This window comes from Chiloscyllium plagiosum, unplaced genomic scaffold, assembly GCF_037043375.1.
Source record: "Chiloscyllium plagiosum isolate Xiang-an unplaced genomic scaffold, Cpla_swu_hap1 HiC_scaffold_28, whole genome shotgun sequence".
NCBI lineage: Eukaryota > Metazoa > Chordata > Chondrichthyes > Orectolobiformes > Hemiscylliidae > Chiloscyllium > Chiloscyllium plagiosum.
The window spans coordinates 15,582,317-15,609,255 of NW_028270166.1; the positions used below are offsets into that span (position 1 = coordinate 15,582,317).

The window sequence follows — 26,939 nt, forward strand, 5'->3', positions numbered from 1 at the left end:
TGTCCCCTCCCCCTCCAGCCTGACCCCTATAGCTGTGTCTCTCCACCTGCCTCTCCCCCACCTCCCTCTGTCCCCTCCCCCTCCAACCTGACCCCTATAGCTGTGTCTCTCCCCCTGCCTCTCCCCCACCTTCCCTCTGTCCCCTCCCCCTCCAGCCTGACCCCTATAGCTGTGTCTCTCCACCTGCCTCTCCCCCACCTCCCTCTGTCCCCTCCCCCTCCAGCCTGGCCCCTATTGCTGTGTCATTGGCCAGTTGCCTCTGGCTGTGAGCCTGGCCTTGAGGACCATGGGGAAGTATTGATTTTCTGGGGAAATAAAAGAAGGGAGCTCTTCTGGGTAAATAGCTTTGGCTGGCTGTTTTCTGGGAATTGGCTGCCAGTGACCTTGCTGACGCTGCTATCATAATACAAATAAATGGAAGTCTCGGTGGGACAGGAACTGCTCCCAGCTCTCTGGACCGATTTCATGGCCATAATTTGTTCTGCCGCATTGCTCTATCAATCAGGCTCAATATGTGTGCACATCAAAAAACAGGCACGCCGCCAGCAGAATGAAGCTGGCAAAATGCCCAGTGACAAACAATGAAGGAGAACACAATTTTCATGTGCTACTGAAGCGTGTGTACATTTGTGACAGATCACTGCTGCAGCCCGACCCATCGATCTGTATAATGGCAAATAATGCTCACCGAGTATCTTAACGACTTGCTGTGGGTCAGTGCTAATTTTCTCATTCATCTTTTGTTTAATAGACCTTTATTTTCCCCAACACCACCCCCTCCCCACACAGCCATCACTCTTAATTCCTTTCTACAGCTCGGATCACCTTGCATGACGGGAAATTCTATCCCCTCCTCCACTAGAAAATGTGTGTGTGTTTTTTTTTAAAAAGAAGCAATTGCACTTGTACAGGCGATAAACACAGTGGCAGCGGGATAAGCCCTAATTGGATTGCATGTGTAACAAGGTTTAATTATGGTGTGAATCTTAATGACTTGTCTCCTGTCTGTATTTCCACGGCCAGTCAATTAGAAGGAATGTTTCTGTTATGGGTTTGTTTACATTGTAGATTATATCTTAGGAAAGAGATTGAACGCAGCCTCACCTTTCCCTCCACTTCCACCCCTCGCTACAAACTCTCTCCTTCGAGATGGTCGCCCATCCAGTCAGTGGCTGCCCAGTGGCACTGCCATTGAAGAAACCTGTTGGACTGTAACTTGGTGTTGTGTGACTTTTAACTTTGTACACCCCAGTCCAACACCGGTGTCTCCAAATTATTGCAGAAGTGGGACAGCTAAAGCCGGTTTTAACGTGACAAAAGAATGAGAGGCAAAACCAGAAGTTGCTGGAAAAGCTCAGCAGGTCTGGCAGCATCTCTGCAGAGAAATCAGAGTTAACGTCTCTGGTCCGGTGACCCTTGGGAGGAGAGACACCAGGGGAATGGCTTGATGATAGATCAGTGGGATGCAGGATTGTTTATGTGATGGAGGGAAGGGGACAGTCGTCAGCTCTTGAAAGGACGGGGCAGAAAATTGCCAGAAAGCAGAAGCAAGAAAGCCTTTGCATGTTACTGAGCTGGCAAATAACAGGAAGCATGGGACACACAATGAACTGCATGGGGAGTGAGAGACTTGTTTTAGGCAAGCGCAGTGGCCATTTTGTATTTGGGAAGATGTCACAAGCAGCAGCGAAGGTAATAATCATGGAATCACTTTTTCTTTATGGCTGTGTGATATTGGTTGACAGTAGCCAAGAGCACAAAGAGCCCTCTGCTTGTCTGGGTAAGTTGCCCTGGGCCCTAGGTGTTATACGCAGCAGAATAGGCTTCAATTTGATGTTCACCAAAGGACACCAGGATTGACTGAATGCTTGGGGAAAATGGGGAATTTCCTAAGTTCCCATGCAAGGAACTGGGATAAAATCTATTGCTGGGAGGTGTTATCATAGAATCCTTACAGTGTGGATGCAGGCCTTTCGGCCCATCGAGTCCACATTGAAAAGTATTCCACACAGATTCACCCCAAACCTGCCACCCTATCCTTGTATTTCCCATGGTTATGATGTGGAGGTGCTGGTGTTGAACTAGCGTGGACAAAGTTAAAAATCACACAACACCAGGTTATAGTCTAACAGGTTTAATTGGAAGCACTAGCTTTCGGAGCGCTGCCCCTTCATCAAGTGGTTGTGATAAACTGTTGGACTATAACCTGGTGTTGTGATTTTTAACTTTTCCCATGGCTAATCCACGTAGCCTGCACATCCTTGAATGCAGTGGGCAATTTCCAACGGTCAATCCACCTAACCTGCATATTTTTGGACTGTGGGAGGAAACCCACGCAGACACTGGGAGAATGTGCAAGCTCCACACAAACAGTTGCCCGAGGGTGGAATCGAACTGGTACTGTGAGGCAGCAGTGCTAACCACTGTGCCGTAATCACACGACTCTCACAGCCTCACCCCCCACAACCCGCAGAAACTCCTCATCGATCCCGGAGACGAATCCAATTTTGGAAACTTCAGACCAGGTCTGGAGGGTTGGCCTTTGTGAATGGTTGAAAATGTGTTGCTGGAAAAGCGCAGCAGGTCAGGCCGCATCCAAGGAACAGGAGAATCGACGTTTCAGGCATAAGCCCTTCTTCAGGAAAGAAGGGCTTATGCCCGAAACATCGATTCTCCTGCTTCTTGGATGCTGCCTGACCTGCTGCGCTTTTCCAGCAACACATTTTCAGCTCTGATCTCCATCTGCAGCCCTCACTTTCTCCTTTGTGAATAGTTCATTGACACCTAACTTTTATTGAGAATCACACCCACTCTCTCAGTGGGGACGGTGGGGGTTGGTGAGCAGGGGATCCAGTCGATCCCTGAAGGACTCAATCCTTGGTTAGACATCTTGGAGCTTAAAGTTTATGAAATGGCATTATTTTGAACCCGTTCACAACAGCTTGGTCACAAAGCTGATCAGAAACTCCAACCCTGAAACCTGGCCACGAGCTGAACGGGTCTGTGACTGTGTATTTTCTGTGTTTTACTTTTAACCTTTTCCAGGATCAGACCTTGCTGGGTCCCAAGTGGCAATCATTTTGCAGGGTCTTTCAGTTTAATTTACTCCCTGTTTTACTGACTCAGATGCCCAAGGGTTCGGAGTGGGCTTGTTTGACATTACATTTGGAAATCATTTATTTAATCGTGGAAAGCATTGGGGGTCTCTTGGGCAACTCGCTTATGAAATGTTTATGATTTTAAAGTCAGCCTCCCAGCCCCCTCCCCCACCTCCTAGTCTCGGCCCTGCCTCCCATGAGTTTCCCTGCCTACAGCTAACTAGCTGAGTTGGGAAAAGCAGAATTGCAGTTAGCTCGCAGCAGCAGCATGTCATGTCATGTCCTGTAGATACCATTGCCATGACAACAGCCTCGCTAGTTCTAATTGTATTGATGCCTTAAAACAGCCGGAAGTTGATATGAGGCCTTTAACAAGAGACATTTGTGTGGTCTCTTATTTCCTTGCTTGATGCAAGGGTGTCAGTCTTTCAGTCAAGGTTAAAATGTTGGTGGGAGGTACACCTTCGTTTTGCTGGCACATCCATTTATTATTTGTAATTTGCTCTCGTTTGGCGCTCGCTCCTGAGCGGTGAACTGCTCCCAGCCTGCTTGCCATGTAAAAGCAGGTATCAGACCACATCCTGGCCCCTGGTGGCTTAGCCAGTTTACAATGGCAGCCACTTCCCTGGCCCCAGATTTCAGATTAAGTCTGTGGGAAACTGTGTGGAGTGGCTCTATGAAAAGAGGCTTTTTCATTTGAGTCACACCAGCACTTCACATTGGGGAGAGAGGTGAATGAGATGTTAGCACGGACTGATTACATTCGATGGAGGCCCTGCCTGACCCCTAATGTGGACCTGAAAACAAATTTTGGCAACATATATCAAACCAGAGTATTCCCCACTGTCCCTCTCCATATTGAGCCCTTGACTAATATCATGAAAACAGGTTATCCATCCCCAATGACTCTTGCAAACTGGCTGCTGTTTCTCTACCTCAACAGTGGCTGCACTCCAAAAGGACTTGAATCGGCTGCATCCGGTGGAGGGGTGGGGTTGTGGAAGGCTGCAAATTAACTCCTGCGTTTTCCACACAGTCGGAAGAGAGCGGGTGACTATGGGACACCTGGGTGCAGTGGCCAAAGATGAGGTCTACCCACAGGACCATAGCTCTGGAGGAGGGGAAGGTAAAATGTCGACCAGGGAAGGAGGGAAATTGACTTAAATAAAAAAAGACCCAACGTAGGCCTGGGCTCAGCATATAGCTGCCCATGCCACCATCTACCTCTTGATGGCATGGCAGAAATGAGTGGCCTGCCAACTGGGGAAACCACCTTTCATTAGAATATTGGCCAGATCTGAAAAATGGCCCATAATTCTGTGTAGATGTTCTGTGCTTCTGCACACATGCTGAAGTTTGCTGCTGTGTTTTGTATATAACAATTGTAAGGACAGTGCAGTAGGTTTGAGTACATCTTCTCCCCTGCTGTTATTACACTGCTGAATGGACCTCTCAAATTTCAAACCGAATGTTGATCTTGCTTTGTGTACTTCCTGCGCAGCCATTACCTTGCATGCCTCACTCTGTCTGCCATATGAACTGTATTTTGTGATCTTACTGTACTGCCCGCAAAATGAGGTTTTTCATTGTACTTAGGTACAAATAACAACAGTAAATCAAATCAACAATGTATCCCACTGGCTGTAATGTGTTTTTGATATCCTGTGGTCATGAAAAGTTAGTAAAAACAAAAAATAATGGAATTGCATTTATATAGGGCCTCTTTCACAATCTCCGTCACCACCATCGCGGAGAAATGTCTCAGAGCACACTACAACCAAGGATATATTTTTGAAAGTCCAGTCCCCTTTTGTTGTGCTGAGGGAAACAGTACAGCTAATTTACTTACAGCAAGCTCAGCAACAGCAATGATGGGTATAAAACACAAGGTCCTGGAGAAGATCCGCAGGTCTGGCAGTGGGAGGGGGAGTAGAGAGAGAGCGAGAGATAATGTTTCAAGTCCATAATGACTCCAGTTTGGAAGTGAATAATAATTTGGAGGAAAAGTCACTTTGGACTAAAAACGTTAACTCTGTTGCTCTCTCTGCAGATGCTGCCAAACTAGCAGAGTTTTCCCAAAGCTTTTTCTGTGTTTTTTTTTATTTTAGATCTGAAGAAGTTGGCTTGATATTTGAGCGATGATGGCAATCTGTCTCAGTGATATTGTTGAGCAGTTGTTACTTTTTTCATTCGTCATTGCACCGATTCCCACAAAGAGCAATGCACTGAAGACCAGATCACCTCCCTTCTTTGTGTAATGTTTGGGTAGGGACAAATCTCGCTCGCTCGTCTTTGAAATAGCGCTGAGAAGATCTTTGGTGTCCACTTGAGAGAGCAAACTGGCTCTGGATTTAGGGTTTTGCCTTCAAGTTGGAACCTCTGACACTACAGTGTACTTGCTGCATCAGCCTGGAGTGTGCGCTACAGTGCAGTTGTTTCCAGCATACACTCAAGGCCTCTTCAGCCAGACCATGCCCACTGTGATAAAGGTTATTAGATTTAATTGGAATGCTCAATGAATAGATCAAACAGCCTGGGAATGGAATGTGAAGTGCACTTAATGATTTTTTTATTCGGGGCAAGCAAAAAAAAGAGCTTGGAAACATATCAATAAAGAAAAACTGGGGTACTCAGCCGAGCGCACACTAGAGTAATGCGCTCGTTAGCTGTGGGCACCTCTAGTTTGAAGCCAGTGTTTCATGCAAATGAGTCAGACCTATTGAGCAGTTTGGCGTCACCTGCTTATGATGGCAGTGATCAAAGTGCAGTCTTTGTTCTCTAATTACTCTCAGGAGATCTCTGTTCCCTTGCCCGTTTGTCCTGCCCTCATGTGAATGACTGTGGTACACAACATTGGGTTGTTATTGATAAAGAAGCTCTCTGAGTGATCCCAGTGTGCACATACAAATAAGATCAGCTGCCAAAGGCAGGGAGTTTGCGATGTAAACACAGCCCTGCACATCCTTCTGTCTCTCTCTCATTCGAGCTCTGGGAGAGGGATTGGTGCCGGCACAATGTAGTCCTGCCCCAGCCGTTGTTTTCTCCTCTCTCCACCAACTCAGACGTCCACCATGTGCCACATGGACTACTCTCCAGTTTTCTTCAATGAGCCTCCCCCCCCACCCTCCCCGCCCCCCACACCTGCCAGGTGGCAGACCAGAAATCGAATCTGGGAGCTGAAAGTGGGAACCTTGGCATCTGCAATTCGCCTTGGGGCTTTCTCATCTGTCAATATTTGAAAACAAGGATAAGAGTATTCAAATCTTCTTTGGTCTCTTTCCCTAAAATTCCCCAGCACCACACACACACACACACACCCCTCCATCCTTCTGCTTCCTGTAGAGATGTCATTTTAAAAGCTGACCTGTTAGTTTAAAACGTCAACCACCTGTCGTGAAATTTGCCAAAGTCTTTTCAACATCAAAGCTCCGGTTAATGACTGCTTTTGTGAAGCACTGTTGGGATTTATTATTGCGTTTAAGGCTATAAAGATGCAAGCCCTTGTTGTTGTAGCTCATTGTCATTGTGTGTGCCATATTTAGCCAGTGGGCAATTGCAAAAGCTCCTTGCTGCTTTAACAAAGTAATAGTTAATATTTGCCCAGTTGCTCCAGCATCAAATGTACTGTCTTGTTGTGGCTATCAGAAGTGTGACAGCCTACATTGCATTGACGTACCCGCACCTATTATCGATGACTTGTTGTCATTTGGATGATTGCAATTTAGTTTTATCGTGAATTGAAGGGATGACATTTGTTATCCAACCTTTTTATCCCTCCAATTTCCACCTCAATGATACAATCACACATGTTAATGCAGAGAATCAGTGAGAGCATGTTAACACTGAGGGACACACTTGAGCAGTTCAGCTGCCATCCAGGAATGAGGCTTGAGCAGGCGACAAAGCTCAGGAGAATGTTACAGCCCGAGGCATGCCTTGTTAATAATGCATGCAGCTTGTCACTCACAAACGACTTTCTGCCTACGAGTGTTACCCTTGCCTTAACCTCCTCCATTCTGATGACCCAGATCTATTATTGCACTCCCCTCTCATAATACACAGGGTAGCATCTTCTCAGCCCTGAAATGACATGGGCCATGGCGAGAAGCTTGGGAAGATTGGGTGAGATATCCAGCAAGGACCTTCTCAATGCAGAGAGCAAGTACTCCTATTTGCCAGTGTCAGGAAGTCAGCAGTGAGAGGCCTATTTACATGGATTATCACTCATTACCACCCTCTTTATTACTTAATATTGTCTCCTTACAGACTCCCATTCCCCACCTGATGGGTAACACTAGGCATAGAGAATTCCTGACATGAAAGGCAGCACAGGGCCCCTGGTGTCTCCAGCTCAGAGCTTGCTCCTCCAGAGCTTGAGCCTGTTCACCAGTCACTGATATCTCCTAGCATACTCCATAGGCAGTGACCGCGCACACTGCATGCCCGCTGACCTTGGCATCTTGCATGTACTGGCCTCACCGCACCATCATGGCACATCTCCAGTCTACTCACAGTGCACCCTATGTTATGGAAAGAGGCCATTTGGCCCATTAACGTGAGCCTTTGAAGAGCATCCCACTCGACCTCGGACCAGGTTGACAGGGTTTTGTGTCGTGGCCTCCTCTGGTGGTCCTCTGGACATCCTTCCTCTGCACCAACCCACCCACAGGAACCATGGGTCCTGGTCTGTAAAGACACTTACCGATTTCCCCCTGAGCTGCCATATCAAGGGCAAGGGTCACTAACTGTGCGGGGTGGACTGACGGTGCTCAATCTGTTGTACCAGCACCTTTTAAAGGCGGTGCCAGTGCCAGGAATCCTGGGATGTCAGGGGATAGCGAATGGGAGAAACGGACAAGTCAGGCACCAAGGGGCGTGAAGCATGGGTAATGAGGCAGAGTTGGGAATGATAGCAAGTTTTCTGCACAGAGAGGAACCCTCCAACAAAACTGACACTCAGATTTCTGGTAAGGTTCAGTGCATGAGAGTTTACAGTGGCTGTCCGGCTACGTTATCCATGTTAGTGTTCATGCATGAGATTGCTGTGTTGCAATGTTCAGCAAGATCGATCAGCTTTCCATCCATTGCATAGCTGAAAAAAGAGGCGGTGTTCACTAACCTGCACTCCGTTTACTCACCCTCATGAAAATCCTCCAATCCACATTGCACACAGCGTTCAGTAATAAAAGCCGTGCCTCTGAGTCTGTGTGCTTCCCAAGCCAGAGCTGCGACTGGTTCTGACCAGGCTGGATGCACATCAAAGAATTCAGGGCCAGAATGATCCCCTGGAGCTGTTACAGTTGACCGAGGTGGACGTCTTGGGAAATCTAGTTTTCTGCCTCTCCCAGAAGGTGATATGGTTTTGCATGGGGAAAATCTATGTTGTGCAACACAACGTATTGCAATTCTGTGGGATTGGGTAAATGAACCAGAAGGTTTCCATTGTTGTTTGGATGTTTATAATGCTTTCTTGTTGTCAGTCTATGGGGACAGGCCTCCAGTTTAATGCAAGGTTAAGCAGCTGTATCATTGTCAAAATGCCCTGCTTTATCATTGGTCCAGTATTAGCAAATCAGATGGCAGTAAAAGAGAGATTATGTTGACGTAGCATGTCGCTAGTTTGGAGACCAGTGTTTTGGGATGACAGCAAGTGTACACGTTGGTTTTTCCCCACAGCTTAAGAACATGACTCACACCTGTCAGTTTCTGCTTTGTAAATATGTTTCCAATTCTCTCTAAGTTCACAGGACAGTCACAGTGCAGAAAGAGGCTATTCAGCCCATCACCACTGTGTCAGCTCTCTGGATAAGCACCTTGTGTCTCTTCCTCATAAAGCTGCATTTTCTTTTGTTTCAGATAATGATCTGATTCCTTCAACTGAACTTGTCTCCTCCACCCTGTCAAGCAGGGCATTCCTCATTCTAAAATGTATAGGAGAGGCTTTCCTCAGGTCGCTGTAATTTCTTGTGTCAATTATCTTTAAATCTGTGCCCTCTTGTTTCTCGATCCTTCCACTACTGGGAAAGGTCTCTCCTTGTCTCCTTGGTTCAGAGCTCTCATGATTTTAAACACTTGATCAAATCTCCTGTCATCTTTCTCTTCAACTTCTCCAATCTGTCAGTGTAACTGAAGTTCCTCATTCCTAGAACTATCTTTGTAGTTTCTTCCTGCACAATTTCTGATATGTTCCCAGCTTTCCTAAAGTGTGCTGCCCAGAACCGAACACAGTGTACGAGCTGATTTCTAATCGACTCCACCTCAGGCAGTGAATTTCATAGCACAACTATTTGCTGCGATAAGAAAATTATGCTCCTCTTCTTGTGCCAGTGATTTTAAGTCTGTGTCTTCTGCTTACTGACCCTGCTGCTAGTGGAAACTGGTTCTCCCTATTCAATTCTCTCTTATCTACCATTAAATCTCTCATAAACCTCTCTGCTCTAGGAAAAACTGCTGTAGCTTCTATTAACACTTACATCTGATGGAAATTCATCATCCCCAACACCATTGTAGGAAATCTCTGCACCTTTATTTAGGTTTAAGGAAAACCCCATACACTTATGTGAGGAACAAGAGAATGGCCAGAGTGAGTATAGGGTGGATCAGGGATAGTGGAGGGAACTTGTGCATGGAATTGGAGGAGGTAGGGGAGATCCTTAATGAATGCATTGCTTCAGTATTCACTAGTGAGAAGGACTTTGTCGTTTGTGAGGACAGTGTGAAACAGGCTGATAGGCTTGAACAGATTGATGTTAAGAAGGAGGATGTGCTGGAAAATTTGAAAAACATGAGGATAGATAAGTCCCCTGGGCCAGACGGGATATACCCAAGATACGGGAAAAGATTGTTGCACCTTTGGTGATGATCTTTGCATCCTCACTGTCCACTGGTCGTGCCAGATGATTGGAGGGTGGGAAATGTTATTCCCTTTTTTAAGAAAGAGAATAGGGAGAACCCTGGGAATTACAGACCAGTCAGTCTTATGTCAGTGGTGGGCAAATTATTGGAGAGGATTCTGAGGGATAGGATTTATGATTATTTGAAAAGGCATGGCTTGATTAGAAATAGTCAGCATGGCTTTGTGAGGGGTAGGTCATGCCTCACAAGCCTTATTGAATTTTTTGAAGATGTGACAAAACACATTGAAGGTAGAGCAGTGGATGTGGTGTACATGGATTTTAGCAAGGCGTTTGATAAGGTTCCCCATGATAGGCTCATTCAGAAAGTAAGGAGGCATCAGGTACAGGGAAATTTGGCTGTCCGGATACAGAATTCGCTGGCCAATAGAAGACAGAGAGTGGTCGTTGATGGAAAGTATTCAGCCTGGAGCTCAGTGACCAGTGATGTTCTGCAGGGATCTGCTCTGGGACCTCTGCTCTTTGTGATTTTTATAAATGACTTTGATGAGGAAGTAGAAAGGTGGGTTAGTAAGTTTGCTGATGACAGGAAGGTTGATGGAGTTCTGGATAGTGTGGAGGGCTGTTGTAGGTTGCAACTGGACATTGACAGGCTGCTGAGAAGTGGCAGATGGGGTTCACCCTGGAAAAGTGTGAAGTGATTTTATTTTGGAAGGTCAAATTTGAATGCAGAATACAGGGGTAAAGGCAGGATTCTTGGCAGTGTAGAGAAACAGAGGGATCTTGGAGTCCACGTCCATAGATCCCTCAAAGTTGCCACCCAAGTTGATAGGGTTGTTAAGAAGGCGTATGGTGTTGGCTTTCACTAGCAGGGGCATTGAGTTTAAAAGCTGGGAGGTCTTGCTGCAGCTCTATAAAGCCCCGGTTAGACCACACTTGGAATATTGTGTTCAGTTCTGGTCGCCTCATTATAGGAAGGATGTGGAAGCTGTGGAGAGGTGCAGAGGAGTTTTTCCAGGATGCTGCCTGGACTGGAGGACATGTCTTATGAGGAAAAGTTGAGGGAGCTAGGGCTTTTCTCATTGGAGCAAAGAAAGACGAAAAGTGACTTGATAGAAGTGTACAAGATGATGAGAGGCATGGACAGAGTGGATAGCCAGAGACTTTTTCCCAGGGTGGAAAAGGCTGTCACAAGGGGGCATAATTTTAAGGTGATTGGAGGAAGGTTGAGAGGAGATATCAGAGATAGGTTCTTTACACAGAGAGTGGTGGGTGTGTGGAATGCGCTGTCAGCAGTGATAGTGGAGTCAGATACATTAGGGCCATTATGACAACTCTTGGATAGGCACATGGATGATAGTAAACTGAAGGGTATGTAGGTTAGTTTGATCTTAGAGTATGATAAAAGGTCGACACAATATCGAGGGCTGAAGGGTCTGTACTGTTCTATGTTCTTCTCTAAGAATTTACTAAATTGTGGTGTCGAGATGTGGGTACAATGCTCCAGCTGGGGGCTAATCAGTGATTTAAAACAATATAAATGTTTGCATTCCATGAAATAGGTTATTCAAGTCAAGACATATAAATAGGACCTATGTCACAGTTTGGCGACTTCTGACCTTATACTATTCCTCATTGGTTTGTAATACGTTTGATCAGTAGAGGGGTGCTGAATAGGCTGGGGTTATTTTCCCTAGAGTGTCAGAGGCTGAGGGGTAACCTTATAGAAGTTTTCCAATCATGAGGAGCATGGATAGGGTAAATAGGCAAAGTCTTTTCCCCGGGATGGGGGAGCCCAAAACTAGAGGGCAGAAGTTTATGGTGAGAGGGGAAAGATTTAAAAGGGAGCTATGGGGCAGCTTTTTTCACGCAGAAGGTGGTGCGTGTGTGGAATGAGTTGCCAGAGGCAATGGTGGAGGCTGGTACAATTATAACATTTAAAAGGAATCTGGATGGGTATATGAGTACGAAGGGTTTAGAGGGATGTGGGCCAAGTGCTGGCAAATGGGACTAGATTAGTTTAGGATATCTGGTTGGCATGGACGAGTTGGACCAAAGTGTCCATTTCATGCTGTATGTCTCGATGACACTATGTTGGGGCAGTAAGAAGGACAATTAGGCTAACAGCTTGGAGACTGATACTGTCCTTAATGGTGATGGTGTCTGGTCATTTTACAATTACACTGTAGCAATGCCAAACTTTACGTTATCTCCTTTTTTTGTTGCAGGCAGAAATTGTGAAGAGACTGAGCACAATTTGTGCGCAAATTATACCTTTCCTTTCTCAAGAGGTAAGTCTTTTTCTCTTGTTGGTAACTAATATAAATTTATCTAGGGTAGGTTGGGTTTTAATTCCAATGCGTAATATCCACTTCCTGGCCAATGATGCATCTTCTAAATATGATATGAGACTGTTCCACTCAAGATGCTGTTTGCTGTTTATTTTGAAAGCCTGATTGTTTGCAAGGTATAAAGTCACTCTGTAAATAAACAGTCTAGAAGCAGAAAGAGCAAATCCCATTTCAAAAAAAAAGGTTAAACATTGTAGAGACTCTCAATCACTGACAGATACTAAGCCCATAGTCTTGAATAAAGCAAAGAACACTTTAATGTGTAAGGTTCTGCTGTGTTCCTCCATTGGTGTCTGATCTTTAGCAGTAAAGATACCAAGACCCTACCAGTAAGGGAAGGTGATGGCTAGTGGTATTATCGCTGGACTATTAATCCAGAGACCCAGGTAATATTCTGGGGACCTGGGTTTGAATCCTGCCATGCCAGGTGGTAGAATTTGTATTGAATAAACATAAGGACAGAACCGTCTAATGATGACCATCAATTCATTGTCAATTGTTGAAAAAGGCCGGCCATCTGGTTCTCTAATGGAAAGGAAACTGCCATCCTTAACTGCCCTGGCCTATATGTGACTCCCAACACACAGCAATTTGGTTGACTCTTGCTTGATCCTCTGGGTACTTAGCGATGAGCAATAAATGCTAGCCTAGCCAGTGACACCATCATCCTGTGAATAATTTTTTAAAAACCGTCTCTGATTGATATCTACCTCTATAGACTCTCTACAATGCCAATTCTATGTCATGGCAAGGCAGTGTCAAATCTGATCCTGTCTAGCTTTAGAACACTCATTACTTTGTCACCATAATGAAAGCCATGATGTGGAGGTACCAGTGCTGGACTGGAGTGGACAAGGTCTGAAGTCACACAACACCAGGTCATCACCCAACAGATTTATTTGAAATCACAAGCTCCGTACTGAAAGGACTCCACTACCACTGTTTATTCTGGAAGCATTATTCTGAATTCATTAATTAATTACTTTGAAATACTGAAATACTTAAACATTGCTAAAACAGAAAAAGGTGTCAAAAGGTTTATTTTTTCATTTTGCGCTAATTGGGACTGAGACACAAGAAACTTTGTCATTTATGTAAATGATTTGTATGTGAACATAAGAAGTAACAGTTAATAAGTTTGCAGATGACACCAAAATTGGAGGTGTAGTGGACAGCGAAGAAGGTTACCTCACTTTACAACGAGATCTTGATCAGATGGGGTAGATGGAGTTTAATTTAGATAAATGCGAGGTGCTGCATTTTGGAAAAGCAAATCAGAGCAGGATTTATACACTTAATGGTAAGGTCCTAGAGAGTGTTGCTGAACAAAGAGACCTTGGAGTGCAGGTTCACAGCTCCTTGAAACTGGAGTCGCAGGTAGATAGGATAAGTGAAGAAGGGTTTGGTATGTTTTCTTTTATTGGTAGGAGTATTGAGTACAGGAGTTGGGAGGTCATGTTGCGGCTGTACAGGACATTGGTTAGGCCACTTGGAATATTGCGTGCAATTCTGGTCTCCTTCCTTTCAGAAGGATGTTGTGAAACTTGAAAGGGTTCAGAAAAGATTTCCAAGGATGTTGGCAAGGCTGGAGGATTTGAGCTATAGGGAGAGGTTGAATAGGCTGGAGCTGGTTTCTCTGGAGTGCTGGGGCTGAGAGGTTAACTTATAGAGGTTTATAAAATCATGAGGGGCATGAATAGGATAAATAGACAAGATATTTTCCCTTAGGTGGGGGAGTCCAAAACTAGAGGGCATAGGTTAAGGGTGAGAAGGAAAAAATATGAAAGAGACCTAAGGGGCAACTTTTTCACTCAGAGTGGTGCATGTATGGAATGAGCTGCCAGAGGAAGAGGTGGAGGCTGGTACAATTACAACATTTAAAAAGCATCTGGATGAGTATATGAATAGAAAGGGTTTAGAGGGATATGGGCCAAGTGCTGCAAATAGAACTAGATTAGGTTAGCATATCTGATCAGCATGGACGAGTTGAACTGAAGGGTCTGTTTCTGTGCTGGTCATCTCTACGACTCTGTGATTCTAAGGGAACAACAATTTATGCAGTGAAGGAGGAGGATGCTATTTAGTTGGATAAATCAGCAATGGTCCATTGACACAGCAGCCTGCTCTTGTGCTGTACACATTGTTTGTTCCTGATATAAGTTTGGTTCCATGCAGCTCAGTCCTAATGAGTGCAGGGTGAAAAACTTTGACTTCTTGCCTCCTTTTGGCAATGTTTTAATATTTGAATTATGTATTCCTTGTTCTCTCATTTTCTCGGTGAAACAACTGGCAAAATCACAAAATGGCGAATGCGGGCAACAACTCCCACTCAGCAGTTGTTCCCATAATAACTAATGTTCATCCTCAGGGCAATGCCAGGGGATTATGTGTGAATTTGTGTAACAGTTGGCTACACTTTTGTCAGATTCACCACAGGGGTTTGTGTTAGTACCGGCGGGGGGGAGGGGAAGATTGAGTCTGATGTATTTTAATTCGAAACTCAGTGATGTGTGTAACATGTTCAGGCAGCAGAGATATGGGCAGCTCATGAATCGGCTCTGGGCAGAAAGTGGTTGTACAGATCATGTTCTCTTTGGAAACTGCGATGTTTGTGAGTAATGCTGCAGCTGGGGTAATAAACACATGGATTCTTGAACTGCTGTGAAAAATTAACTGTTTGCACACCAACAGCTTTGAGGAGAATAGAGAATCCACAGCCCTCCCTCACATCAGCTGCTTTACTGTACAAGAGTCGTTTCCAGTGCTTAGCTCACATGAGCAGCTTGCCAGCTCCTCAGGGTTCTTCTGGAGTTTGCTTGTTTTATACAGATTGTAGTCTCCTGGTTGCTGCAGTGAGTAAGTCCACAAATAAAATCAAAAGGGAGCTTTGTGTTGTTATTATTAAGTTATTGGATTTGAAGAGAGGGCAGCATGGTGGCTCAGTGGTTAGCATTGGTGCCTCACAGCGCCAAGAGACTCGGATTCGATTCCAGCCAAAGGCGACTGTCAGTGCAGTTTATACATTCTCCCTCTGTGTGCGTGGTTTTCTCCGGGTGCTCTGGTTTCTTCCCACAGCCTAAAGATGTGCAGATTAGGTGGATTGGTCATGGGAAATTGCCCATAGTGTCCATGGATGTGCAGGCTAGGTGGGTTAACCACGGGAAATGCAGGGTTACAGGGATAGGGTAAGGGTCTGGGTCTAGGTGAGATGCTGTTCAGATGGACTCAGTGGGCCGAATGGTCTGCTTCCACATTGTGGGCATTCTATGATTGTATCAACATTTGGACCCAGTAGACTAATTGGACACACATGATAAAACACCCAGAAATAAGCCTAACCAAAGCTAGCAACCTCATGCACCAGTGATATAATTACTTTGCTTATTGCTCTCCTTTAAGATAGACTGGATCGGCAGATCTAATTAACCTTATCTATGCCCCTCATGATTTTATACACCTCAACATGGTCACCTCTCCACCTCCTACGCTCCAGTGAAAATAATCCCAGCCTATCCAGCCTCTCCTTATATTGCAAACCCTCCAATCCTGGTAACATCCTTCTAAGTCTTTTCTGCACCCTCAGCAATCCTTCCTATATAAGGGCAACCAGAACTGTATGCGGTACTCCAAAAGTGGTCACACTAACATCCTGTACAACTGCAACATGGTGTCCACGCTCCCATACTCAATGTTCTGACTAATGGAGGCAAATGTGCCAAACCCACAGTGCTAATTTGAAGAAGAGTAGGGGAGGTCTGACCTGGCTAATATTTATCCCTCAAACAATGTGTCCAAAATAGGATGATCCTGTCATTGTCACATTGCAGTATTTGGGAGCTTGCTGTGCAAGTTGTGTGTGACAGTTTATCTTCATTACTGCAGTGACAGCCCCTCTGAAAGTACTTGATTGACTGTTCTTGGACTCTTCTGAAAGGCAACAGAATGATTATTTTTTATTTTCTCTCCAAAGACCCAAGCTGGACGTGAAGTCAGTGTAGATGCTGCTCAGTTCAACCTTCCTTAAGAGCCTGAAACTGCAATTCTTGTGTAAGAGCATGGCTCCTAACTGTCTGATGATAAATTAACATGCAGAATCAATGCAAGGCTTGGTACCAAGGAGCTGGGTAGCCTTATTCTGCTCTTACAGCTTCTTTTGATGGGGAAAACAAGCAGCTTAGTGCAGGCTTTCCACGTGTAATGCCGGAAATAAGTTCATATTTAAGAGGACAAAACCACCGTGATCACTGGGTTGAAGCATATTCCATAAGGTGCTGCGTTTTGCCTCATTCTGGGAGTCCCGTCAGTCTTTTCCAAGGGATGTGAACACAGTTACTCAGTTCCAGCATTGCAATGCAAACAACCCGGCCTCCCATTTCAACAGTCCAAACATCCTAAACCACCACTTTCTGGAGCAGCAGTGCAAACACTCTCATTAAAACCAATGTGTAAATAGACCTGGTGACAACAAAGACTGAAGCTACAGTGATTTGCACAGGTCAACAAATTGGCCCCTTGGGAGGGAGGGAGGGGGATTGGGTGGATCCAGAGGAGAATTCAGGCACAGCCTCAGGTCGTGGGGGTGGAGAGGGAGGCTAATCCCCAGTGTGCCACAAAGTCACAAACATGTTCTGTTCTCTGTGTGCAGTCCACAGCGTCAATAAAGCTCCCCAGCTGATGATGGTGATTCTGCAGTAGCAGTTGGAAAGTAAGCTTGTTTGGTTGGTGGGGCGAGTGCAGGTTGGTGCCTAACTTGCCAACAACCTGTGGGCATCATCCAACACACCTCCATGCGTGGAAAGAGTGCTCACTTGAGTGGACTAGTAGCATGGAGGCTGCTTCAGTCACTCAGGGCCACATTCTAAAGGGGTAGAGTGAGAAGTGAGAAGGACACCAGAGGGGAGAAAATGAAATAAAGGAAGAGGTAGTATTGGGTAATTTACCTCTCAATATCAATTTTTGAATAGGATCATAGAGGCCCTACAGTGTGGAAGCAGACTATTCAGTCCACCCCTCTATCTAATCCCTGCACACACCAACCCTCGGAACAGCATTCAACCAAGACCCACTCCCTGACCTGCATGTCTCATGGTTTCTCCCTGGACACTATGAGAAAGTGAGGACTAGAAAAGCACAGCCAGTATCCGAGAAACAGGAGAATCAATGTTTTGGAGATAAGCTCTTCATCAGGAATGAGAAGAGCTGATGAAGGGCTTGTGCCCGAAATGTTGACTCCCCTGCTCCTCAGATGCTGCCTCACCTGTTGTGATTTTCCTGTACCACACTTATCAACCCTGCACACTACGGGCAATTTAGCACAGCCAATCCACATCTAACCTGCACATCTTTGGACTGTGGGAGGAAACCGGAGCGCCCGGAGGAAACCCATGCAGACACGGGGAGAATGTGCAAACTCCACACAGACAGTAGCCCGAGGCTGGAATCGAACCCGGGTCTGTAGTATTGTGAGGCAACAGTTTTAACCACTGAGCCACTGTGTCACCTGTGAGCCTTTTGAAATGGTTTTAGGAATTATCGATTAACCATTGGGAGCACAAATATTATGACCTCTTTTTAAAAAAATCATCGTAACAGATGCTACACTATGCTTGCAGCTCCAATACAGGCTGGTTGACAAATATGATGAAAGAGACTGCTTAAGAACTGGGAGCACACAGTCCTTCATGGTTGATTTGACATGGCTGCAGGTATTGATATCTTGAAGGTCCTCTGGTACTGCACTCAGAGTTCATTTAATCAGTAAACAAGCATCGTGGCCCCGGAGCACTGCTTGACTGCACAAATGATAGAGCTGGACGTTCCCAAGCCACTTAACAATATTGTCACTACATCAAGTTATGTCCTGTTCCACTCATCAGCTAGTTGGAGGCAAGAAATATTTTTAGCTTTGGTTGTGTAGTGAAACTTAAGTGGTGCTCTCAGTACTTACTTTCAGTAAGTCAGTGGCCCCCAATTTACTCTATTCCTGCTCAGGAAGTGCTAACCTATGTTGGGGTATGGACTCCACTATGATAGATAATGCTGCAAGACACCAATTACTAAAGGTACCGGCTTGCCATCATATTGCTGCTATTAATTCTCCTCTTGAACACCCTTTCCTGAATATATAGACTCCCTTGGGATGCCAACTTAATGGTAGTGGTAATGCTGTAGTATCCTGCCCTCCTCTGTATTCTTGGCTACTTGAGGGTACTGCATAATATTAAAAAATATAAGGAATAGAAGCAGGAAGAGGTAGGCCATTCAGGCCTTTGAGCCCACCTTGCCCTTATGCAAGATCCTGACCGATCCTCAACTCAACGTCATATCTTCATATCCCTTTATATTTTCTAATCAATTCTCTGGGGTTTCGAAGAATGAGTAGTGACCTCATTTGAATATGTGCAATTCCTTGAGGGCTCAACAGGGTAGATGCAGAGAGAAGGTTTCTCTTGGCTGGTGAGGTACAGGATAAGGCGATAAAATAGGGGCAGACCATTTAGGACTGAGATGAGGAGAGGTTTCTTCTCTCAGAAGGTGGTGGTCCTTTGGGATTTTCTGGCCCAGAGAGTGGTTTGGTAGGAAAATACAACACACAATAAAGAGTACAATTCCAAAGGGGGTGCTGGAAAGAGGGACTTGAATAAGTAATTGATAGATTGATTTATTGTTGTCACATGTACTGAGGTACAGTGGAAAAACGTTGTTTTCCATGCTGTAGGTTGAGAAAGTGGTTAAGAACGCAGATAGTATTGAGTTTTTTTTATGGCAGCAAAGAGTATAAAAGCGAGGATATTATGTCAAATTTAAATGGAGCGTTGGTTTAGCCAAAAATAGGGTATTGTGAGCAGTTCTGGGCATCACACTAAGGAAGAAGAGAGTGAAGTCTTCAGAGAGAGTTCAGAAAAGATTCATGAGAATGGTTCCAGGGATGAGGAAATTAAGTGATGCAGACAGATGGGAGTTTTTGGAACTGTTTTCCTCTTGAGAAGAGAGTTGAAAGGGATATTCACAATCACGAGGGGTCTAGACAGAGTAAATTGGGTAAATTTATTCCCACTGTTAGGAAGGTTGAGAACAGGAGGACACAGAAGAAGGGTAATTGGCAAAAGAAGCAATGGTGACAGGAGAAACAGTAAAATGTTTTCATTGCAGCAAAGGCAAAGGATCTGGAATGTGGTGGAGTCCGATTCAGTTGACCTTCTCGAAAGGGAATGGGATTATTACCTGAAAAGGAAGAATTTGCTGTGCTATGAGAGGGAGGTGGGGAACTAACATGAGGGGAATTATGCCTTCAGAGAGTTTGGGCAAACGCAGAGGGCCTATGTACTCATGCTGTGCTGTAACCATTTTGATGTTGGGAATGTTTCTTCCGCATTGTTCTTGATCCTGTATGGCTTACTGTAACCATGGCTGGAGACTGTGCTGAAGAATATGGTGTAGATTTGTTGCTGGCAGTAACAACTCTTCTCCTACAGATCTTCTGTAAAGTGCACTTGGAAGTGTCAGAGATGAAACTATTAAGTTAATGAACTGCACAGGATTAATTGCAGTATTGAACCGAGAGTGGTCAGGCACCAAATCATTTTGACCCATGAGAAGCCACAGTATTAAGATCTTGTTAAGGATAGCCCAGGATGTTAATTTGTTGGACTAGTCTTGCTGCAATGCTCCCAATCTGGGCCCTGTAACTGCTTCTTTGTATTTGGAGGGAATTTCAGAGCCAGCAGGTTTTGTGGAGAACAGCCTTTGTTTGGATTTTATTTTACAAATTTGTGAAGTCTTCATTATTGTGACTTTATTCAGTTCATGTTCTTTGATTTCTTTTTGGGAGTGTGGATATGGGGCACAGGGAAGGAACCGTAGAACTAGAGGTTTCACCTGTCATTAAAGGGGGCCATTTGGCCCATCATGTCTGCTCGGGATTTTTCCTCAACCAATCAGAAGCCAAGGCCACTGCCCCTCGTTCTCCTCAAAGTCTTGCTATTCACCTTCAAAGAGTTATTCAATTTTCCCTCAAAGTGAAATCCCTGCCTCAACCATTTCCTATGGAAAAGCATTGTTGGAGTATTCCATCAGGCATGTGATGGAATACTGCTCACTTGCCTAGATAGGTGCAGATCCAACAATACTTAAGAAGTTAAAAATCACACAACACCAGGTTATAGTCCAACAGGTTTATTTGGAAGCTTGTGCTACAACCTGGTGTTGTGTGACTTTTAACTTCGTACACTCCTGTCCAACACCGGCATCTCCAAATCATGCTGACCATCGAATACTTAAGAAGCTTGACACCATCCAGGACAAAGTAGCTGCTTGATTGGCATCACATCCATAAACATTCACTCCCTCCACCACTGCCACTCAGTGTGTACTATCTACAAGATGCACTGAAGAAATTCACCCAAGATCCTCAGACAGCACCTTCCAAACACACAACCATTTCCATCTAGAAAGACAAGGGCAGCAGATACATGGGAACACCAGCACTACCAAGTTCCCTTCCAAGCCACTCACCGTCCTAACTTGGAAATATATCACCGTTCCTTCACTGTCGCTGGGTCAAAATCTTGGAATTTCCTCCCGAAGGGTATTGTGGACAGCAGCGATTCAAGAAGGCAGCTTGCTACCATCTTTTCAAGGGCAACTAGGGACAGGGCAGTAAATACTGGCTAACCAGTGACAATCGCATGCCACAAATTAATTTTAAAAAGTGTGATTATTAGCTTGGGGGCAGGTCACAGATTTTTATTTTTGTATACATGGGATTCAGACATTGAAACTATGTAGCTGGGGGAAATCAATAACAGGATGAAATGTTCTTTGAGCTAGGCCAATTTGGAGGTGATGTAGCTGAGGCAGGTAACTGTAAATGGGGTATGGATTAGTCATCATCTAATTGATGAGCAGAACGGGTTTGAGGTGCTGAATGACTAACTGTTGTTTCTCAGTTCAAATACATGTCTCTGGCTACTAATAGACTCCTTCATTAATAGCTGTGCCTTCAGACAGGCCCCAATATTTAGAACTATCTCTCTGAACCTCTTTTGAGCCCCTCTCCTCCTTTTCAATGCTCCTTAAAATGTACCATTTGAGAAATCTTATTGGTTCCTGAATTAAAAGTTCTTCATTCTCTGGTACAAAGAGCCATATTGGACTCAAAATGTTAATTCTGTTTCTGTGTCTACACATGCTACCAGACCTGCTTAGTTTCTCCCAGCAGTTTCTGATTTTACTTCTGATCTCCAGCATTTACAATGCTGTCCTTTTGTTAGTTAGCACGGGGCCCTGATAACTCCTTACATCACACAGCATCATGTGTTTGATAACAATCTCAGGGACGTTTGACTCCATGAAAGCTGCTATAAAAATATAGGTGGTTGTTAATGACCTTGGGAACTTGCTGATAATACTAACATTGAGAGCCTTGCAACCTTGTTCACTGATATAAAAATGTGACTGAAGAAATCCAGGTCATTTACTGGTTGCTAGCTTGAAGTCAGCTTTGGCGTGAATCAGCTTGCTTTCAGCCTTTTAGCCTTGTATATATAAAAAGACCCCCTGATTTCTGACCCCGTCCCTGTAAGGGGCACCTTCCTTGACACCTTGAGATGTCAACGTAAGAGCATATGAATATATCCATGAAATCAAGACAGAAGACCATTTAACCCTTCCATCCTGCACCACCATTTCAGCAGATCCTGGATTATCTGTTTATGTTTTGAAATCTGCACTCCATCTACTCACGATAGAATCTTCTTAAGCAAGGGAAGCAAAGGCTATCCACCTCCACCTTAAAAATATTTAATGATTATCCCCATACCTCTACTTTGAAAATATTTAATGAACACATCACCTTCACCTTAAAATATTTAGTGCCTTCCCCCCATCTCCACCTTAAAAATATTTAAGGGGCCCCTTCCATCTTAAAAATATTAAATGACACCCCACCACTAACTTCTGAGGCCACAAGTTCCAAATCTGAAAAACCACCTAAAAACAAATTAAAATTCCCCTTGTCTGTGTCATAAAGTCATGTACAGTAGATCCACAGCACTGAAAATGGCCCTTCTGTTCATCGTGTTTGGGGCTGCAGTGCTGCCTCACAGCGTCAGGGTCCCAGGTTCAATTCCAGCCTCGGGCTGGGAGTCTGTGAACCACCGCAATCTGCGGTTGCAGGGGACTGCCGTGTGCAGCATTCTCCATCCCAGATTCCTGAAAGAGAGAGAGAGAGAGAGAGACAGACAGACATAGACAGATAAACAAAGAGAGAGACAGAAAGAGAGAGAGACAGACAGACAGACATAGACAGATAAACAAAGAGACAGACAGACAGACAGACAGAGACACACACACAGTCAGAGAGAGAGCAAGACACAGAGAGACCAGGAGAGGGGGGGGGGGGGGCGGGGAGAGACTCACCGTTGCTCTACTCTGGAAAAACTAACCTTCCAATTGCTATTCTTTGCTGTATTATTACTAGCATGAACATTCTCCAAGAAAACTCTCTATTTATATAATTTTAATATTTTCTGCATCTCTGAGGTTTTTTTATTTGCTCATGGGATGTGATGTTGCCAGCTCAGAACCCACAAACATTTATTGTACGTAGTGATTATTAGGAACATTACGTTCACAGTCTTGTCTGCCTGGGCTAACATCAAGTTATTAACTCACATAGAGCCTCATGCTTCAAGTTAGCCGATGGTAAGATGGAGTCTGAGACCCTTCGATCACATGCTATGATGCAGTGATGATGTCATGGCAACTCTCTTCAAGGTACACTTAACCAAGTGACAGATCACATCTAGTACGAATGGCTGGATAATGAGCAGGCAGTAAGTTTGCAGATGACACCAAAATTGGAGGTGTAGCGAACAGCGAAGAAGGCTACCTCTGATTACAACGGGATCTTGATCAGATGGGCCAATGGGCTGAGAAGTGGCAGATGGAGTTTAATTCAGATAAATGCAAGGCACTGCATTTTGGGAAAGCAAATCTTAGCAGGACTTATCCACTGAATGGCAAGGTCCTAGGGATGTTGCTGAACAAAGTAACCTTGGGGTGTAGGTTCATAGCTCCTTGAAAGTAGAGTCACAGGAAGATAGGATAGTGAAGTACGCATTTGGTATGCTTTCCTTTATTGGTCAGAGTATTGAGTACAGGAGTTGGGAGGTCATGTTGCAGCTGTACATTGGTTAGGCCACTGTTGGAATATTGCATACAATTCTGGTCTCCTTCCTATCGGAAAGATGTTGTGAAACTTGAAAGGGTTCAGAAAAGATTTACAAGGATGTTGCCAGGGTTGGAGAATTTGAGCTATAGGGAGAGGCTGAACAGGCTGAGGCTGTTTTCCCAAGAGTGTCGGTGACCTTATAGAGGTTTACAAAATCATGAGGGACATGATAGGGTAAATAGACAAAATCTTTTCCCTGGGATGGGGGAGTCCAGAGCTAGAGGGCATAGGTTTAGGGTCAGAGGGGAAAGGTATAGAAGAGACCTAAGGGCAACTTTTTCACGCAGAGGGTGGTATGTGTATGGAATGAGCTGCCAGAGGAAGTGGTGGAGGCTGGTACAATTGCAACATTTAAGAGGCATTTGGATGGGTGTACGAATAGGAAGGGTTCGGAGGGATATGGGCTGGGCGCTGGCAGGTGGGACAAGATTGGGTTGGGAAATCTGGTCAGCATGGACGGGTTGGACCGAAAGGTCTGTTTCCATGCTGTACATCTCTATGACTCTATATACACTCTGGTCTGTTTTCCCTTCCCAAACCCAGAGCTGCAATGAGTATCTGTCATGTCCCTTGTTATTAACCAAAGAGGAGGTAAATGGCCTGGTGGTGTTATTGCTGGGCTGTTAACCAAGAGACTCTCTGGGGACCCAGTTTCAAGTCCTGTCATTGAATTCAGTAAAAGTCCGGAGTTAGGGGTCTAATAATGACCATGAATCCATTGTCCTTATTAGGAAAAACTTGTGTGGTTCACTGATGTCCTTTAGGGAGGAAAATTGCTATCCCTAACTGGTCTGGCCTACATGTGACTCCACACCCACAGCACTGAAACAGACCCTTTGGTCCAACTCATCCATGCCGACCATATATCCTAACCTAATCTAGTCCCATTTGCCTGCACTTGGCCATTGTACCTCTAAACCCTTCCTATTTATATACCCATCCAGATGCCTTTTAAATGTCATAATTGTACCAGCCTCACCACTGCCTCTGGCAGCTCATTCCATCCACGCACCATCCTCTGCGTGAAAAGGTTGCCCCTTTGGTCCCTTTTAAATCTTTCCCCTTTCACCTGACATCTGTGCCCAATGTGGATGACTCTTAACTGCCCTCTGGGCAATTAGAGATGGGCAATAAATGCTGCCTAGCCAGTGATGCCTTCAGCCCATGAATGAAGAAAGAAAGAAAAGTAAGCAAAACACTGACTGTCAATTGACTCCTTTCAAGTCAAGACGTTCTCGTTTTTCTCCAGCCTTCTTTGAAATTGAATGTTTTGATATTTGGAAGCTACTCTTGGCTTTTCTGTTTGCCACACTGAATGCCTATGGTATATCTCCTGTGTCCTAGTGATCGTTACTGGATACTGTGCTGGAATTGATAAGCTAGATATGCCGAGGGAAGAGAAAGGGTTCTTATGTTGACAAGTGGAGGAAACTAGAGTATAAATTGTGACAGACACACTGAGAGAGAAATCTGGCTCGATGTGCAGACCAAACATTGGGAAATACAAGATTGATCAATTCAGATCACATTCCTGATGAAGAGTTTATGATCAAAACATTGATTTTCCTGCTCCTTCGATGCTGCCTGACCTGCTGTGCTTTTCCAGTGCCATACTTTTTAACTCTGATCTCCAGCATCTGCAGTCCTCACTATCTCCTTCACGTTTTCTGAACCCAATTCGAACTTGTTGCTCTAAATGGGTTACTTTAATTGTAACAAAGTCAAGCTTACTGATGAAGCCATCTGTATTTTTATGCTTCCGTGTGGAGAGAGATGCATTATGAGTCCTGACTTCAGTTTAAAAACTCTGTGAATAATGATATCAGTGAAATCTCCCCCAGGAGAAAGTGAGGACCGCAGATGCTTGAGATCAGAGTCGTGAGTGTAGTGCTGACAAAGGACAGTCAGCATCTGAGGAACAGGATAATCAATGTTTCAGGAAGGGTTTATGCCTGAAATGTCAATTCTCCTGTTCCTCAGATGCTGCCTGGCCTGCTGTGCTTTTCCAGCACCACAAATCTTCCCCCAGGCCTTGGGAAAGGGTGTTACAGTCGAGAGTTTGATCAGTCATTAACACCAGACTACAGCATGTTTTGTCCCCAGTCTAACACTTGGAAAGGTAAAAACAATGACTGCAGATGCTGGAAACCAGATTCTGGATCAGTGGTGCTGGAAGAGCACAGCAATTCAGGCAGCATCTGATGAGCAGCAAAATCGACGTTTCGGGCAAAAGCCCTTCATCCTGATGAAGGGCTGTTGCCCGAAACGTCGATTTTGCTGCTCGTCAGATGCTGCCTGAATTGCTGTGCTCTTCCAGCACCACTGATCCAGAATAACACTTGGAAAGGTTGAGGCAACTCAGAGGATAGTATTCTGGTGAATGCTTAGACATCTGCCAGGGCTGTAAACTTTTTCCAAATGTGAAAGAATGAGGAAGGAATACTTAGTGCCTTCCACAACCCCAGGATATCAAAGTGTAGATGCTATTGGATTACTGAAAACACAGCGGTCAGTTTGCATGCAGCTCCTGCAAACTACAATGAAGTAAATGAGCTGGTTATACATTGGAACTTTGTCTGAACGGCCCGATAATGGAGGCACGTTTGGGCCTCACCATTCAGGCACAAAGTGTGTTGCCATTCTAAAGAGGCTAAAGCTCTCCGCTAATACTTGTGTGTTCGTTAAAATTAAAGGCTTGTATTTTTACGGCCTTTTCCTGACCACCGGTTATCTTAAAGCACTTTACAGTCAATCTAATACCTTTGATGCATAGCTACTATTGTAATATAGCATACAGTTCACACTTCAAAGCTACACAGGAATGCAGGAACCTCAAGGTGCTGGAGCAGGACCACCACCACTGTCTGTGCAAGACTCTGTGAATCTGCTGGGAAGACAGATGCACCAATGCCAAGCAAATATCCACAGAATATAACCCCCCTCCCCCCCACCACCACCCACAATCGCCGATCAGCTGCAATGGGCTGGGCTTATCATCCGCATGATCAATACGAGAGTCCCCAGTCAGGTGCTCTACACCCAGCTCTGAAACGGCAGGCAAGCCCCAGGTGGATAAAGAAAATGCCTCACGGATACCCTCGAGGCCTTTCTGGCGAAGTGCAGCATTCCCACAGACACCTGGGAATCACTGGCCCAAGACTGTCCAAAGCAGAGGAAGGAGCATCTGGGAAGGTGTTGAGCACCTCGAGACTCGCCGGCGGGGAAATCGGAAACCGGAACAGCGAAGGGAGCGTGCTGCCACACCCATGCCTCATCTACCCCTTCCCGTGACCACCTTCTGCCCCAAGTTTGGCACCGGTCTGTACAGCCGCCCACAGACTCAACCTGAGAGTAAAGAGAGTCATCATCATCTGTGACAGATCGCCGATGACAATAGCACACA

The 26,939-nt window shown here is 45.0% G+C and overlaps 1 protein-coding gene across 10 annotated transcripts in view; it reads left to right on the forward strand.

The window, feature by feature from the left end:
- Window positions 1-26,939, forward strand: part of LOC122565381 (transducin-like enhancer protein 4) — a 215,465-nt gene that overhangs the window by 66,924 nt on the left and 121,602 nt on the right. For all 10 annotated transcript variants that reach the window (XM_087976010.1, XM_043721298.2, XM_043721302.2 and 7 more), the window contains one exon: window positions 12,181-12,243. In XM_087976010.1, coding sequence (XP_087832136.1) covers window positions 12,181-12,243 — 63 coding nt within the window. The remainder of the gene's footprint in view (window positions 1-12,180; window positions 12,244-26,939) is intronic.